At 39.9% G+C, this 16,581-nt stretch overlaps 1 protein-coding gene across 1 annotated transcript in view; it reads right to left on the minus strand.

The window, feature by feature from the left end:
• Window positions 1-16,581, minus strand: part of LOC128049530 (transmembrane protease serine 11E-like) — a 34,246-nt gene that overhangs the window by 9,765 nt on the left and 7,900 nt on the right. Inside the window, exons 4-6 of the mRNA XM_052641772.1 lie at window positions 15,889-15,956; window positions 6,609-6,772; window positions 2,485-2,523 (exon numbers count right to left, since the gene is read on the minus strand). Of these exons, the coding sequence (XP_052497732.1) occupies window positions 2,485-2,523; window positions 6,609-6,772; window positions 15,889-15,956 (271 nt within the window). The remainder of the gene's footprint in view (window positions 1-2,484; window positions 2,524-6,608; window positions 6,773-15,888; window positions 15,957-16,581) is intronic.

Genomic DNA, 16,581 nt, shown 5'->3' on the forward strand with positions numbered 1-16,581 from the left:
TGGGTTCTTCACCCCTGAGCCAACTGTGAAGCCTGTGTATGTATATACATATGTATATATTTATCTCTATATACAACAGATTAGTATATATTAGTACATAAATTATTGTATGTATATATATCTAATATTAGTAATAGAATATTGTTTATAACAGAGTTTCTCAATCTTGGCATTACTGACATTTTCAGATGGATAATTCTTTGTTGTGGGGGTCCATCTTGTGCATCACAGAATGTTTAAAAGGATTCCTGGCCTATACATATTAGATACCAGTATTATCCTTGCCCCCCAACCATCATGATAACCCAAATGCCACAATAGGACGTAGTCACTTGGGAGGGGGGGTCAAAATTGCCCCTGTTTGAGAACTACTGCCTTGTAATTCTGTGTTCATGTGTTAGTCTCATATATCTAGTCTCAGTGAAGTGTAAGCTGCTTTAAGCAAGGATTAAATCACCCATTTTATGTCTCTATTGACTAACATAGCACTAGTAGATAACAAGTTCCCAACAAATACTAGTAGTGAAAAGATATGCCGTGTAATGGGATTATTCATTGGTTTTACATTTAGTTAACCCTGTGAATTAACCAACATTCTGAGCTGATGAGTAGTACATTTCATCTTTTGATATAAAGGTATTGTGTAATTCTGTTAAATATCAAATATATTCTCTAAATCATGGTAGGGTATTCTGCCATAGGAGGAAGAAACACTGTGCCTTGAGTCAGTACCTTTAAAATATGGGTGAAGATATTATTTGAGCCTTCAGTAATTTCATCCACCTATACTCCAGTCCCGTCACTTCAGTTCAATTCAGTCGCTAGTTGTGTCCGACTCTTTGCAACCCCATGTGCTACAGCATGACAGGCCTCCCTGTCCGTCACCAGCTCCCAGAGTTTACCCAAACTCATGTCCAACAAGTCAGTGATGCCATCCAACCATCTCATCCTCTGTCATCCCCTTCCCCTCCCGCCTTTAATCGTTCCCAGCATCAGGGTCTTTTCAAATGAGCCATCTCTTCCCATCAGGTGGCCAAAGTATTGGAGTCTCAGCTTCAACATCAGTCCTTCCAATGAACATTCAGGACTGATTTCCTTTAGGATGAACAGGTTGGATCTCCTTGCAGTCAAAGGGACTCCAAGAGTCTTCTCCAACACCACAGTTCAAAGCATCAGTTCTTTGGCCCTCAGCTTTCTTCATAGTCCAACTCTCACATCCATATATGACTACTGGGAAAACCATAACCTTGACTAGATGGACCTTTGTTGGCAAAGTAATGTCTCTGCTTTTTAATATGCTATCTAGGTTGGTCATAACTTTCCTAACAAGGAGTAAATGTCTTTTAATCTCATGGCTGCAGTCACCATCTGCAGTGATTTTGGAGCCCCCAAAAATAAAGTCTGTCACTGTTTCCCCATCTATTTGCCATGAAGTGATGGGACCAGATGCCATGATCTTAGTTTTCTGAATGTTGAGCTTTAAGCCAACTTTTTCAGATGGCTCTTTTCAAGAGGTCCTTTTCAAGAGGCTGTTTAGTTCTTCTTCCCTTTCTGCCATAAGGGTGGCGTATCTGAATATCTGAGGTTATTGATCTTTCTCCCAGCAATCTTGATTCTAGCTTGTGCTTCCTCCAGCCCAGCGTTTCTCATAATGTACTCTGCATAGAAGTTAAATAAGCAGGGTGACAATATACAGCCTTGATGTACTCCTTTTCCTATTTGGAACCAGTCTGTTGTTCCATGTCCAGTTCTAACTGTTGCTTCCTGACCTGCATACAGATTTCTCAAGAGGCAGGTCAGGTGGTCTAGTATTCCCATCTTTTTCAGAATTTTCCACAGTTTGTGGTGATCCACACTGTCAAAGGCTTTGGCATAGTCAATAAACAGAAATAGATGTTTTTTCTGAAACTCTCTTGCTTTTTCGACGATCCAGCAGATGTTGGCAATTTGATATCTGGTTCCTCTGCCTTTTCTAAAACCAGCTTGAACATCTGGAAGTTCACAATTCACGTATTGTTGAAGCCTGGCTTGGAGAACCCCAGTCCCATAATTGTCAGCAATTTTTATAATATGAGTTAATAACATCAAGATTTTATTTAGTGTGGAGTAGCACTAAGTTTCTGCCTTTAGCTGAAAAATATCGATGTACAAATTATTTCTATACAATCTTTAGAAAATTTTCATGAGGATATATTGTAGATATCTACAATCAGAACATTAAGAAATATTTTTGGCTTTTCTTTAACAACTGTACTGCTCACTTCTACTACACATCTGCCACAGGCCCCATACATCCATTTCAAAATCCTCCTAGTTTTTATCCTTTTGCAATAGAAGGTACTTCAGAGGTAAGATAAACACCATGAGATGTGCACAAATCAAACTTCATTCTGATCCCATAATACTGACAAAGTAAACTTAAATAATCTAGAGTTAACTTTTTTCATTCGGGTAATGCAATTTTAATAAATGTGTTAAACTTACAGTTGTTCAGGAAGTTGTCTGTTTCTGTCTTGTTGATTTCTGAAACACACAGAAATGGTCAATAGAATAGGGTCTGCACATCAGAATTTCATAATGCCGCTGAGTACTTAAAATACTAAAGGTTGCTCAATTCCATTGAAAAATAGTATCTCTATGATGTAAAACTTTCAAAAAGCAACACAGTTTATCATAGACATAGTATATTCGTTTTCTTGGGGAGAAGGGAGATTTGAACAGTTTCTTAAACTTTAGTGTGGCTGAAAGTCACCTAAAGAGCATCTTTATAATGTAAATTCCATTTCCTTTTCCCAGTAATTCTGAGTTTGTCCTGAAACCCAGGAATCTGAGTTTTATAGCAGGAAATAGGATGTAGGTAGTCCATAGCTTATGAGGGGAAATCCTGTTGTAAATTGCAATATTGATTCCCCAAATGCAATCATATTTTTATTGACCATTATTTCAGTTTTGTATTATTTGTTTTACCGAATTCATAACCATAGTTCCATCTATACAACATACCCTAGTGCATGTCCATAAATTAGTTCTCACTCCCATTGAAAAACAAAGCTGTCCATTTCTTGGTCTTCTTTTTGCTAAAGTTTTAGCAAGACAACTTGCTCTCAAATTGTCATTCAACTCTAGCCAGGGGCTCCTTAGCTCAACTATCAGACCCTAATCCTATCCAAATGCTAAACCAACCAACAGTTACATAAAACTCTCAATACTCAGATTTCCTGATTCAGTAGATTTCGAATGAATGAACCTATTTCTTTGAACATGGCAAGATAGGGTTTCTAAAGATTAAAAAAATAATAATAATGTTAATTTTTCTAGTATTTAATAGTATTGATTCACAAAAAATCTATTTTCTAGAAAGACTTTTCTGACTTTATTCTGGCTACATTTGGGGAAAATGAAACAATAAGGAAGAAGTCGCCATTTACTGTTAGTAAATATTTAAAAACACCACCACAAGTCTCCCTACTTCAATATTCTGTTCTTTATTTCAAGCTTTTCCTAGAGAAAATCCGGGCTTTGCATGTTGATAATATTACAAAAATAAATAAGGGACTCCAAATGGCATCATTGTGCCAAGTCCCACATCAGTAAGCCAAACTTACCATCTAGCCTATTCAATCTATTTCAGAAATGTGACTTTTAATCAGTGAATCTGGAATTACCTAGTCAGCACTAGTGAAGTAATCTGTCTGCCGACCCCATCGTCCCCCATATGAAGTTGCCCTTTCCTGACACAATCCACTTTGCCAGAAAACTTCCTTGTCTTGCCTCCTGGCCATCTTGTATAGCTCCTCGGAGTTCCTGTCTGTCCGCTAAGGCAGAGTGCTGCCCAATCCGTAAATCATTAAATAAAGTCAATTAGACCTTTAAATTTACTTCGTTGAATTTCTTTCTTTTTTTTTTTTTTTTTTTTTACATACTACTGACAAGGTTGACTTCATGGATGCATGACGTGTATCTGCACCAAGTCCTATACTCAGCATGATCTTGCACTTGGTTTAATGCTCACTGTGTTGAAATTCGTAATAATTGTATGTCATAATTTGTGTTTGGAAGTGCAGTTTGAAAGGATAATTGAGTATGGCATGGGCAGAGGAGATATATACCATGTGTCCATGGATTCATGCTACCCCTTTTGCATGTGTTATTCATGATAGCCTATGAACTAAGAATTCCAATGGACCCATGATGTTCAGCAAACTCAAAATGAGTACAAGACAGTGTTTGATGTCTACCACTATATAAACAGAGGTTACCAACAGCCCCAGGAGGCCAAGTTTTCTATTTCAACCAGAACTTGCTTAGAACACTAAAGAAGTAATGGCATTCAAATGAACACAAATGACTAAGGCACCTACCATACCCTTTCTTGTGCCCATTACCTCTTTGTATTAGCCAAAAGCTTTAGCTGAAAATAATGATATAGAAGGATGTTTTGGTCCTTCCTCACATAAGCTGATGGTAGAGAGCACTGGTAAAATGTGCCTGTATCTAGAAAGAAAATAAATAATGTTGAGCTAGATTTCTCTAGCATTTCTTTGGTTCTGGTAACCAAGATACATGCATGGATAAGCTATGAAATACAGTTGTATAATTTTCATGATTCCAAATAAAAATTAAATGCTTTTGTATTTGCATTTGAAATTGACATTTCACAATATAAAGGTGATCAGCAAAACTCATGCTACTAATTTAAAATTTTGACTTTATCACTTACTGCTGCTGCTGCTGCTGCTAAGTCGCTTCAGTCGTGTTCAACTCTGTGCAGCCTCATAGACAGCAGCTTAACAGGCTCCCCTGTCCCTGGAATTCCCCAGGCAAGAACACTGGAGTGGGTTGCCATTTCCTTCTCCAATGCATGAAAGTGAAAAGTGAAAGGGAAGTTGCTCAGTCATGTCTGACTCTTCACGACCCCATGGATTACAGCCTACCAGACTCCTCCATCCATGGAATTTCCCAGGCAAGAGTACTGGAATGGGTTGCCATTTCCTTCTCCACTTTTTCATTTAAAATGTCATTAATTAATAGATAAAAATACCATGACAAATCAAGAAAGATCATGAAAGAAAAATCGTATATCTTAGCACCTTTAACAGCACTGTCTAATTGCTTCTCAAAAGAGTCTCAGACTTTCACTTCTCACTTGGCCCCACAAATTACATACTAATAGCTGGCCCTGACTAGTGGGCCTCCTTTTCTAAGCAAGTAGAGGGACTAACCACCAGGTTTGGTCTCTGGTTACATCTGTCAGCTTTTATATTAGCACTTTTATTCCTTCTTTCTACTTGTGCTTTATTCTGTAGTTTCTAGTCCTGCCATATCCAATACTTTATTTACCAGCCACATGTGCCTAGTAAGCTCTTGAAATGTGGCTAAACTGAAGTGCATTATAAATATAAAATATACAACTGATTTCAAATCTCATGAAAAATGTTTACATGTACTATTTGTCAATATGAATTACATTGTGAATACAATGTATTATAAACTACATTATTATTTCAAGAGTAGACAGTTATATGAACTACTTGTTGAAGTAGTACTACTTTGGATATAGTGGGTTAAATGCATAAATTAATTAAATACATTTGACATGTTTACTTTTACTTTCTTAATGTGGCTACCAGAAACTTTAAGAATATACATGTGGCTGGTACACCATTTCTAGAGACTAACACTGTACTGTAGCACATGACTGAGCTTTTAACCAATCTTATATTTCCCCCGAGGGTCTTGTGTGTTTTTCACTTTCTATTTATGAGGACCTATCACTGTTTATCTTGTTCCCTTGCCCTGACAAAAACAAAAAATTTAGATTTTTCAAGTTAGTTGTAAAATATACCAAAAATAATTTTTGCCAAAAGATAAACGATATACTTTTCATCAGCAAAGGGTCTAAGAGAAGAAGCTGCTGCTGCTAAGTCACTTCAGTATTGTCCGACTCTGTGCAGCCCCATAGACAGCAGCCCACCAGGCTCCTCCATCCCTGGGATTCTCCAGGCAAGAACACTGGAGTGGGTTGCCATTTCCTTCTCCAATGCATGAAAGTGAAAAGTGAAAGTGAAGTCGCTCAGTCGTGTCCGACTCTTAGCGACCCCATGGACTACAGCCCACCAGGCTCCTCTGTTCATTGAATTTTCCAGGCAAGAGTACTGGAGTGGATTGCCATTGCCTTCTCCGAGAGAAGAAGATAATAAGGTTTGTTAATGACATTTGAATGAAAATAGGTAGATGGCATGAATCTTTCACAAAATCTAAAAATCAGTAGCATATAAGCCATCACACTCAGAACATAAAAGTAAGCAACAAGAAGAGGAATAAATACACAGAGCCACTTTTTCCATTCATTGGATTCTATAGCTAAAGTGTAAGGCTAAATATAGAAAAAGAATCCAGGCTCACGAGTTAGTGACAGACTTGCAGGGGAGATGTAAGTTTAAGGTAGTATTAAAATTTTAAAAACTTCATTTGGATCAATTTAGTCCCAAAGAAGTATTCTGTTGGTGGCAAGACATAACGAAAAACATCCAAAAACTTTTAAAGATTAGTGCCCAAGACCAAAGTTATTCTATGTAAGATAATTGAATTAGAAGAAATAAACTTACTTTTAATTTCAACTGAATCAGGGTCTAATTTAGGGGGTCCTACAGCATCTTGCAGCTTTTCATGTAAAACACGTTGTATTTTTTTATTGATGGTTTCAGGGTCCTCAGTAGAAGGAAATCTAAAAATCAGCAGCATATGAGCCAACACTCCATGTTCCTCTTGACTGTGGACCAAACAAAGAAAAAAAGAGAGCAATAGTTTTAAAAGATTAAGTTCCAAATATGATTTATGGCAATATCACACTCTATTTTTTCTTTATAACTCATTTGAAACACAAACACAGAAAACAAATCTGTAAATGAAATTTTAAAAGATCTAATTTGTTTTCTTCTATATTTCTGATGCTGGGAAAGATGGAGGGCAGGAGGAGAAAGGGGTGACAGAGGATGAGATGGTTGGATGGCATCACGACTCAGCAGATATGAGTCTGAGCAAACTCTAGGAGATAGTGAAGGACAGGGAAAGCCGGCGTGCTACAGTCCATGGAGTCACAAAGAGTCAGATATGACTTAGGGACTGAATAACAACAACAATATTCCTATTGTTTGTCGCATTCAAGACTCCCATCTCAGCCTTTCAGCTAGTAGCCTATGATCTTCCTTACCACCACAGGATCTAGCTGAATACTTGAGATATTAACATCAAAAGACAATTTTCTTGTCAACCATTCAAAATTATCAAATAAAATGTATGGTAAATAAGAAACCAACTCTGGCTTTGTCTTTCAGGATTAATTAAATCCAGTAATTTCTCCCAAGCAATCTTCAGGCTCTTCTAAACAACTCCTAATCCTAAAGACGTTAGAAAGCTTGACCAAGTTATCTTGACTTCATGTGGTTTTATTTCCACAATAGAGTGTTAATGAGCCTTAGCATTATTTGAATGAATTACTACTTTGGAACCACCCTTGACTACTCTTTCTCATTCTCAGTCTATACTCTACCCCTTCCTTCACAATCACAACCAGCTGCCCCTCAGTCTGGGTGCAATAGGCTGCCACTGTGCTGGGCCCTGAGGAGGGTGAGTCCAGGTGCATGGATACTTTAAGAGCCATCTCCCAGAGACATACAATTTTGTAGATCTCAGCACTTGACTCCCGTTCATTTTCAGAGTTAGATGTTTTGAAGGCTTGTCTCTAGGTACAGGTCCTAAAAGTTGAGGTGCCTGATTTGGGGTTCAAACTTTTCACTCATCAGGGAGAATCTCTGGGTTTGAGATTTTTTCCTGGTATGGCAAAATAGGATTTATGGCAAGATTGTGTCCCAGCCTCTCCAACCTGCTTCAATGTGACTTTCTTCTCATTTGCCCAATGTGCAGTAGTTACTCAGTCAACTTGGGTTTTTGTTTGTTTGTTTGTTTGTTTGTTTTAAGAGAAAATTGTTTCTTCTGTATCTGTAGATTCAGGGAGTCTATGGGAGGAGGTAAGTTTTTTCTTCCTGCTTCACCATCTCAAACCAGAACCCCAAAGAATCTTACTCCTCACCCATATGTTGCATCAACTCCTGTGCTCCCAAACTGTAGGTAGGAATACCAACTAGAATCTCATTTTTGCAAGGTGATTTATCTGTTATAAATTTGATTATCCATCCTCTCTGATGCAACATTTCTACTCTTAGAAGTTTAATCTTCAAAACACACTCTTTTGGTGCAAGGAGATATGTACACATACAGCATCTTAACTTTGTCTTTAAATCAAAAAAATATTGTAACAACCCAAGTGCCCATCAAAAGGGCAAAGGCTAAATCAATCTTGACATACACTTGCAGTGAAAAACTATATAGCCAGCTAAATCTATACGCAGTCACTGAAAATATTAAAAGTAAATTACTAACAAGATGTGTTGGGCAGCTGCGTGCAGGCCAAAGAGTCCTTCCTCCTACTGGGGCTCTTGGCATTGCTGTGACCAGCAAGCTGGACATCTTCATGGGGAACATGACCGTCATCAACCAGGATGTGAATCACCTCTGGCTGGATGGTGATTTGGTGAGCAACGTGGTGGCCCTGAGGGTGTGCTTGCTGGGGAATCCTGAAGCAGCCCGGGGCCACAGCAGCGATGCTCCAGAGCAACACCATGGACCACTACGGTAATTTCCATGTGCTTGAGCACCTGCTCCATGCACCACCAAAACTGCGGCACCAGCTCATCTTCCAGATCCCACCCTCTCGACAGGCACTGTTCATCTAGAGGGACTCTGCCTCTAACCAGGCCTTCATGCGGGAGGCGCTGGGCAAGAATCTGTCCAAGGGCACCAAGAAACACCTGGATGACATAGGCACCAAAACTGGTATCACCCTCAAGAGCTACTGGAGACAGTCTGATAACTTTAAGCGAGTCTTCAAGGTGGTAGAGGAAATGAAGGCTCCCTGGTTGACAACACCCAGCAGCACTTTCTCCTGTTTGAGCGACTGGCCAGGGACTATGCAGCTATTGCCTTCTTTGCCAACAATTGCTCTGGGACAGGGAAGGAAAAAACTGCAGTCCCTAAGCTTTGGGGATTTTGCCTTCTGTGCTGAGTTCATGATCCCGAACTGGACCCTCGGAGTGGGGTGGATGACAATGAGGTGGACTTAGAGAAGGAGAGTCTGCAGAACTTGAAGGAGAGTCTCCAGGACTTGAAGGAGAGTCTCCAGGACTTGAAGGAGATAAAAGTGCCCTCTTTCTGAAGACGGAAGCCAGGTCCTGGGGGCTGGTGAATGTGGCCTCCAAGCTGACCCACAATAAGGATGTCAGAGACCTGTTTGTGGACCTTGTGGAGAAGTTCATGGAACCCTGTGGCCCAGACCACTGGCCATTGAATGATTCATCAGTATTGGGCATTGGTCCACGCCCTGGATGACTCCCGGCACCAGGCCCTCTGGGAGGGCTACAGGGACACCCTCCCACCCTCCTTGGCTGCCTCCTGTGTCTCTATCATGACTGAGGCCACCGCCACACACTGACAATAAAGTTGCCATGACTTTGGGGAAAAAAAAAAGATGTGTTATTTCTGGGCATGAAACTATTAAAGAGGGGACTTTTGCTTTCTGTTTTTTTGTAATCTTGTGTTATTTGAATTTTATACAATTTTGTATCGCTTTTGTAATCTGGAAAAATAGAGCTTTAAAGGGATCATTGTTTTTTATCTCATCCCCCTTTTCACTGCCATAGCACCCCGATACATCCATTACTTACTCTTTTCTTCTTTCCCATAAACTACTCATCTACTGGCTGGCTGATAGAGACAAAAACAAAACCTCCCTCTACCCTAGCTATATGATTTACCTCACATCTTCATATCACAGAAAACCTTCTTGAATGGGTAAATTACATTCTCCCTCACATCACATTTACTTCATTGCAGTCTACTTGCTCCCCTTCTGTTCAACTGAGTCATTTCTGTACTGGAACACTAATGACTTCCTCATTGACATTTCCCGTGGATTCTTTCTAGTCATATTACTCGGTCTCTCAGGAATCTTGTCAATGCTGACCACTCCCTCACTAAAGCTTTCTGTTATTAGCTTCAGTGGTGCCTCTCTTGATTCTTTGTTTTGCCTGCTCCTTCCCTGTCTATTTCCTAGTTTGCTATTTTTCTTCTATTTCCTTAAATATGTCACTCCTCAAGTTTTCTTCATGATCCTTTTTCTCTTGCATTACCCCTTTTCTGAGAAATTTTGTTGACACCCACATTTTCTAATACTCTGAGTTGATGTTGAGCAAATTTATGTCTTCAACTCAGTTTTCATTTCCTCCCTTATGTCAGACTCATATTTCGGGCTCATAGGATCACTTACTATCTCAAATCAATATCTCTAAGACTGACTGTATCTTTCCAACAAATTGGCACACCTTCCTATTATGGTAATAGAAGAAAGAATAATGAATAGAAAGATTTCTGGGATGAAAGGGTAAACAAATTAGAAAGTGATTCAAAAGATAGAATTGATTGTTGTTTTTCAGTTGCTCAGTCATGTTGGACTCTTTGCAACCCCATGGACTGCATCACACCTGGCTTTCCCACCCTTCACCATCTCCCAGAGTTTGCTCAGACTTATGTCCATCAAGTTGGTGATGCTATCCAACCATCTTGTCCTCTGTCATCCCCTTCTCCTCCTGCCTTCAATCTTTCTCAGCGTCAGAGTCTTTGCCAGTAAGTCAGCTCTTTGCATCAGGTGGCCAAAGTATTGGAGCTTCAGCTTCAGCATCAGTCTTTCCATTGAATAATCAGGGTTGATTTCCTTTAGGATTGACTGGTTGATCTCCTTGCTGTCCAAAGGGAATCTCAAGATTCTTCTCTACTGCTACAGTTCAAAGGCATCAATTCTTCAGCACTCAACCTTTTTTATTATCCAGTTCTCAATCCATACATGACTACTGGAAAAATCATAACATTGACTATATGGACCTTTGTAGGCATAGTAATGTCTCTGCTTTTCAATACACTGTCTAGGTTTGTCTTTGCTTTAGTTGCAAGGAGCAATAGTTCTTCTCCAGTAGCATATTGGACACCTACTGACCTGAGAGCTTCATCTTTCACTGTTATATCTTTTTGCCTTTTCATACTGTTCATGGGGTTCTCGAGGCAAGAATCCTGAAGTGGTTTGCCATTCCCTTCTCCAGTAGGCCACATTTTATCAGAAATCTCCACCATGACCCATCCATCTTGGGTGGCCCTACATGTCATGACTCATGGTTTCATTGAGTTAGGCAAGGTTGTGATCCATGATTGAGGTCTTCATTCTGTCTTCCCTCTGATGGATAAGATGCTTGTGCAAGCTTCTTGATGGGAGGGACTGGCTGTGGGGAAAACTAGGTCTTGTTCTGGTGGGCAAGGCTATGCTCACTAAGTCTTTAATCCAATTTTCTGCTGATAGTTGAGGCTGTGTAATGGCAGAAATGAAATTGAAAGAAGCTTACACCTTGAAAGAAAAGCTATGACAAACCTAGACAGTATATTAAAAAGCAAAGATATTACCTTGCTGACAAAATTCTGTAAGGGCAAAGCTATGATTTTCCCAGTAGTCATGTATGGATATGAGAATTGGACAATAAAGAATGCTGAGCATCAAAGAATTGTTGCTTTTGAACTGTGGTGTTGGAGAAGACTCTTGAGAGTCCCTTGGACTGCAAGGAGATCCAACCAGTCAATCCTAAAGGAAATCAGTCCCGAATATTCATTGGAAGAACTGATTCTGAAGCTGAAGCTCCAATCTTTTGGTCACCTGATGCAAAGAGCTGATTCACTGGAAAAGACCCTGATTCTGAAGGAGATCAGCCCTGGGATTTCTTTGGAAGGAATGATGCTAAAGCTGAAACTCCAGTACTTTGGCCACCTCATGCGAAGAGTTGACTCATTGGAAAAGACTCTGATGCTGGAGGGATTGGGGGCAGGAGGAGAAGGGGACGACAGAGGATGAGATGGCTGGATGGCATCACAGACTCGATGGATGTGAGTCTGAGTGAACTCCGGGAGATGGTGATGGACAGGGAGGCCTGGCGTGCTGCGATTCATGGAGTCGCAAAGAGTCGGACACGACTGAGCGACTGAACTGAACTGAACTGGGAAAGATTGAAGGTAGAAGGAGAAGTGGACAACAGATGTGATGGTTGGATGGCATCACCGACTAGATGAACGTGAATTTGAGTAAGCTCCAGGAGTGGCTGAAGGACAGGGAAGCCTGGTGTGCTGCAGTCTATGCGGTCACAAAGAGTTGAACACAACTGAGCGACTGAACTGAACTGAACTCTACTGAATGGCAGTAATGGTGACCTCCTTCAAAATGACTTATGCCAGCATGCCAAGCCTCCCAGAACTGTTGTAGTCAGTTCCCTTGACCCCTCGATAGGCCGCTGTTGACCCGGCCACTGTTGACCCACACCTTCTCTGGAGACTCCCAAGCACACACAGGCAAGTCTGACTCATTCTCTTATGATGTCACTGCTCATTTCTCCTGGGTCCTGGTGCACACAGGGTTTTATTTGTGTTCTCCAAAAGTCTCTGTTTCCCCAGTCCTGTAGAACTGGTAGAACTTAGTTATTCATGAAGTTCAAGCGGCCCAGGAAAGGGAGGAGCATGGATGACTTCCAGGTTTCTTATTAGCACAACTAGGTTTTTCTTGAGTTTGAGAATTTTCTGTGAAACACCCACATGGAAGTGTGCATGGGCAAGCATATAGTTCTAGAACCAGGACAAAAATTTAGACTGGAAATAGAAACTTGAATTTTCATAGCCTAAGAAACCATGATGTGGGTGAATGAAGTCCCCTTGAGAGAATAAAAATTTGATAACTGGAGCAGCAGATACAGATCCAAGAAAAAGGAATATTTTGAACATCAAAGAGTATGGAATTTTCAAGAGAAAGTGGGCAACTAAATAATAGGCTGATGAGCAACTTGGAGCTTTTGTCATTGAAATAATGTTGGAAATAGCAGCTATTTTATTCTGGAAATTACAAATAATTTGTATGAAGATAATACATTATTTTAAGATCTTCATATAGTATTTTGCTTTAAATGTTATGCCTTGGATTCTGTTTACTGATGGTTGATGAAATTGAAGAAAGTGGAGAAAATCACTAGACCATTCAGGTATGACCTAAATCAAATCCCTTATGACTATACAGTAGAAGTGAGCAATAGATTTAAGGGACTAGATTTGATAGACAGAGTGCCTGATGAACTATGGACAGAGGTTCCTGACACTGCACAGGAGACAGGAATCAAGACTACCCCCAAGAAAAAGAAATGCAGAAAGCACAATGGCTGTCTGAGGAGGCCTTACAAATAGCTGTGAAAAAAGGGAAGTGAAAATGAAAGGAGAAAAGGAAGTATATAAGCATCTGAATGCAGAGTTCCAAAGAATAGCAAGGAGAGATAAGAAAGCCTTCCTCAGCAATCAATGCAAAAAAATAGAGGAAAACAACAGAATGGGAAAGACCAGAGATCTCTTCAAGAAAATTAGAGATACCAAGGGAACATTTCATGCAAAGATGGGCTCAATAAAGGACAGAAATGGTAGGGACCTAACAGAAGCAGACGATATTAAGAAGAGGTGGCAAGAATACACAGAAGAACTATACAAAAAAAAGCTTCACTACCAAGATAATCATGATGGTGTGATCACGCACTTAAAGCCAGACATCCTGGAATGTGAAGTCAAGTGGGCCTTAGAAAGCATCACTATGAACAAAGCTAGTGGAGGTGATGGAATTCCAGTTGAGCTCTTTCAAATCCTGAAAGATGATGCTGTGAAAGTGCTGCACTCAATATGCCAGCAAATTTGGAACACTCAGCAGTGACCACAGGACTGGAAAAGGTCAGTTTTCATTCCAATCCCAAAGAAAGGCAATGCCAAAGAATGCTCAAACTACTGCACAATTGCACTCATCTCACATGCTAGTAAAGTGATGCTCAAAATTCTCCAAGCCAGGCTTCAGAAATACATGAACTGTGAACTTCCAGATGTTCAAGCTGGTTTTAGGAAAGGAAGAGGAACCAGAGATCAAATTGCCAACATTCACTGGATCATTGAAAAAGCAAGAAAGTTCCAAAAAAAACATCTATTTCTGCTTTATTGACTATGCCAAAGACTTTGACTGTGTGGATCACAAGAAAACTGTGGAAAATTCTGAAAGAGATGGGAATACCAGACCACCTGACCTGCCTCTTGAGAAATCTGTATGCAGGTCAGGAAGCAACAGTTAGAGCTGGACATGGAACAACAGACTGGTTCCAAATAGGAAAAGGAGTACATCAAGGCTGTATATTGTCACTCTCCTTATTTGACTTATATGAATAGCGCATCATGAGAAACTCTGGGCTGGAAGAAGCACAAGCTGGAATCAAGATTGCTGGGAGAAATATAAATAACCTCAGATATGCAGATGACACCACCTTATTGCAGAAAGGGAAGAAGAACTAAAGAGCCTTTTGATGAAAGTGAAAGAGGAGAGTGAAAAAGTTGGCTTAAAACTCAACATTCAGAAAACAAAGATCATGGCATCCAATCCCATCACTTCATGGCAAATGGATGGGGAAACAGTGGAAACAGTGCCAGACTTTATATTTCTGGGCTCCAAAGTCACTGTAGATGGTGATTGAAGCCATGAAATTAAAAGACATTTACTCCTTGGAAGGAAAGTTATGACCAACCTAGACAGCATATTGAAAAGCAGAGACATTACTTTGTCAACAAAGGTCTGTCTAGTCAAGGCTATGGTTTTTCCAGTAGGCATATATGGATGTGATAGTTGGACTATAAAGAGAACTGAGCACTGAAGAATTGATGCTTTTGAACTGTGGTATTGGAGAAGACTTTTGAAAGTCCCTTGGGCTGCAACAAGATCCAACTACTCCATCCTAAAGGAAATCAGTCCTGAATATTCATTGGAAGGACTGATATTGAAGCTGAAACTCCAATACTTTGGCCACCTGATGCAAGGAGCTGACTCATTGGAAAATAACCTGATGCTGGGGAAGATTGAGGGCAGGAGGAGAATGGGAAGACAGAGGATGAGATGGTTGGATGGCATCACTGACTCAATGGACATGGGTTTGGGCAGACTCCGGGAGTTGATGATGGACAGGAAGGCCTGGCATGCTTCGATTCCTGGGGTCACAAGGAGTCAGACACAACTGAATGAATGAACTGAACTGAACTGAGGAACAGATCTGAGATCTTAAATATTTATAGCAAAGAAAAAAAAAACAAACAGATGAGTGGAATGAAGGGAAAGAAATATGGTAGGAAGGAGTACCAAGAAGAGAAAATAAAAAACTCCTCTACTACACTATTTTACATAGAATGCTTATTTGTTATTAAACCAAGAGATGTGGCTTAGGTCCCTATTGGTTCTAACTAGTTTCCAAAAAACAAACAAGTCAAAAAACCCAATTCTATAATATAGCCACAGATAACACTTAGAATATGCCTGCAGTGCAGAGACCTGGGTTTGATCCCTGGTTTGGGAAGATCTGCTGGAGACAGGAAAGGTTACCCACTCCAGTATTCTGGCCTGGAGAATTCCATGAACTATACAAACCATGGCTGTTGCAAAGAGTCAGACACAACTGAGAGCCTTTCACTTTCATTTTTCCTCAAAATCATCTTGCAAATTCTTTCTTTTGGATTTAAAGAATGAGTAAGGCACATTGTAACCCACGACTTAACACAGAACAGATACAAAATTAATCTGTTAAATTATATCACATATGAACAATTCAAACTATTTTTTACTGACCAGATTAACAGCTTTAGCTTCAAATTATAATCAGAAGTCAGTATTTTAGATCTACATACCTGAACTTGATAATGTGAGACTTGACAAATTTTCCCCTCAACGAAGATTTATGAAATGCATTTTTTACCTGTTCCAAAAATATTCAAAATATGTCAGCAAGGATAATTTTCTAAAATTCTGCAAACTTATTCAAAGCTTAAAACATTTTTTAAAAACAAAACACACTGACCAACATTTCACAATTGCTGAACTTGAGGAGTCTCTTTTCGTACTCTGTTCAGTGATTTCCACTGAACTCTGCCTTAAGAATTATATGAGCTGGGAAACCATAGGAGGCGGGCTAGGAGTGATGTCTGCTGTGCTACACTTGGAAAGAGATAAAAGAGAGTAAACAGACTGAGTTTTGAAAAGCAAGAGAAGTATTCACACTAGGAGATAGAGACTTTTACTGTAGGTGGACAAAAGAAATGAAAAAAACTGTGGCAGGTGGTAGGTCATAAATTCAATCCATGGCCACACCATCCTGAACACACTGGGTCTCATCTGATCTCAGAAGCAGGGTTAGGCTTGGTTAGTACTTGGAAGAGATAATGAATGTGAGAATGAATGCATAATGGTGTCACATGGTTCTCAAACCTAGTGAAAAATATTACCAAATATCCTGTCATAATCTACACCCAATTCGGCACTCAAGATGCTCTTAGGAAGGCTCAGATGAACTGGGATACAGAGCCGATGGGTGTGTGTGTGTT

This window comes from Budorcas taxicolor, chromosome 6 (assembly GCF_023091745.1).
Source record: "Budorcas taxicolor isolate Tak-1 chromosome 6, Takin1.1, whole genome shotgun sequence".
NCBI lineage: Eukaryota > Metazoa > Chordata > Mammalia > Artiodactyla > Bovidae > Budorcas > Budorcas taxicolor.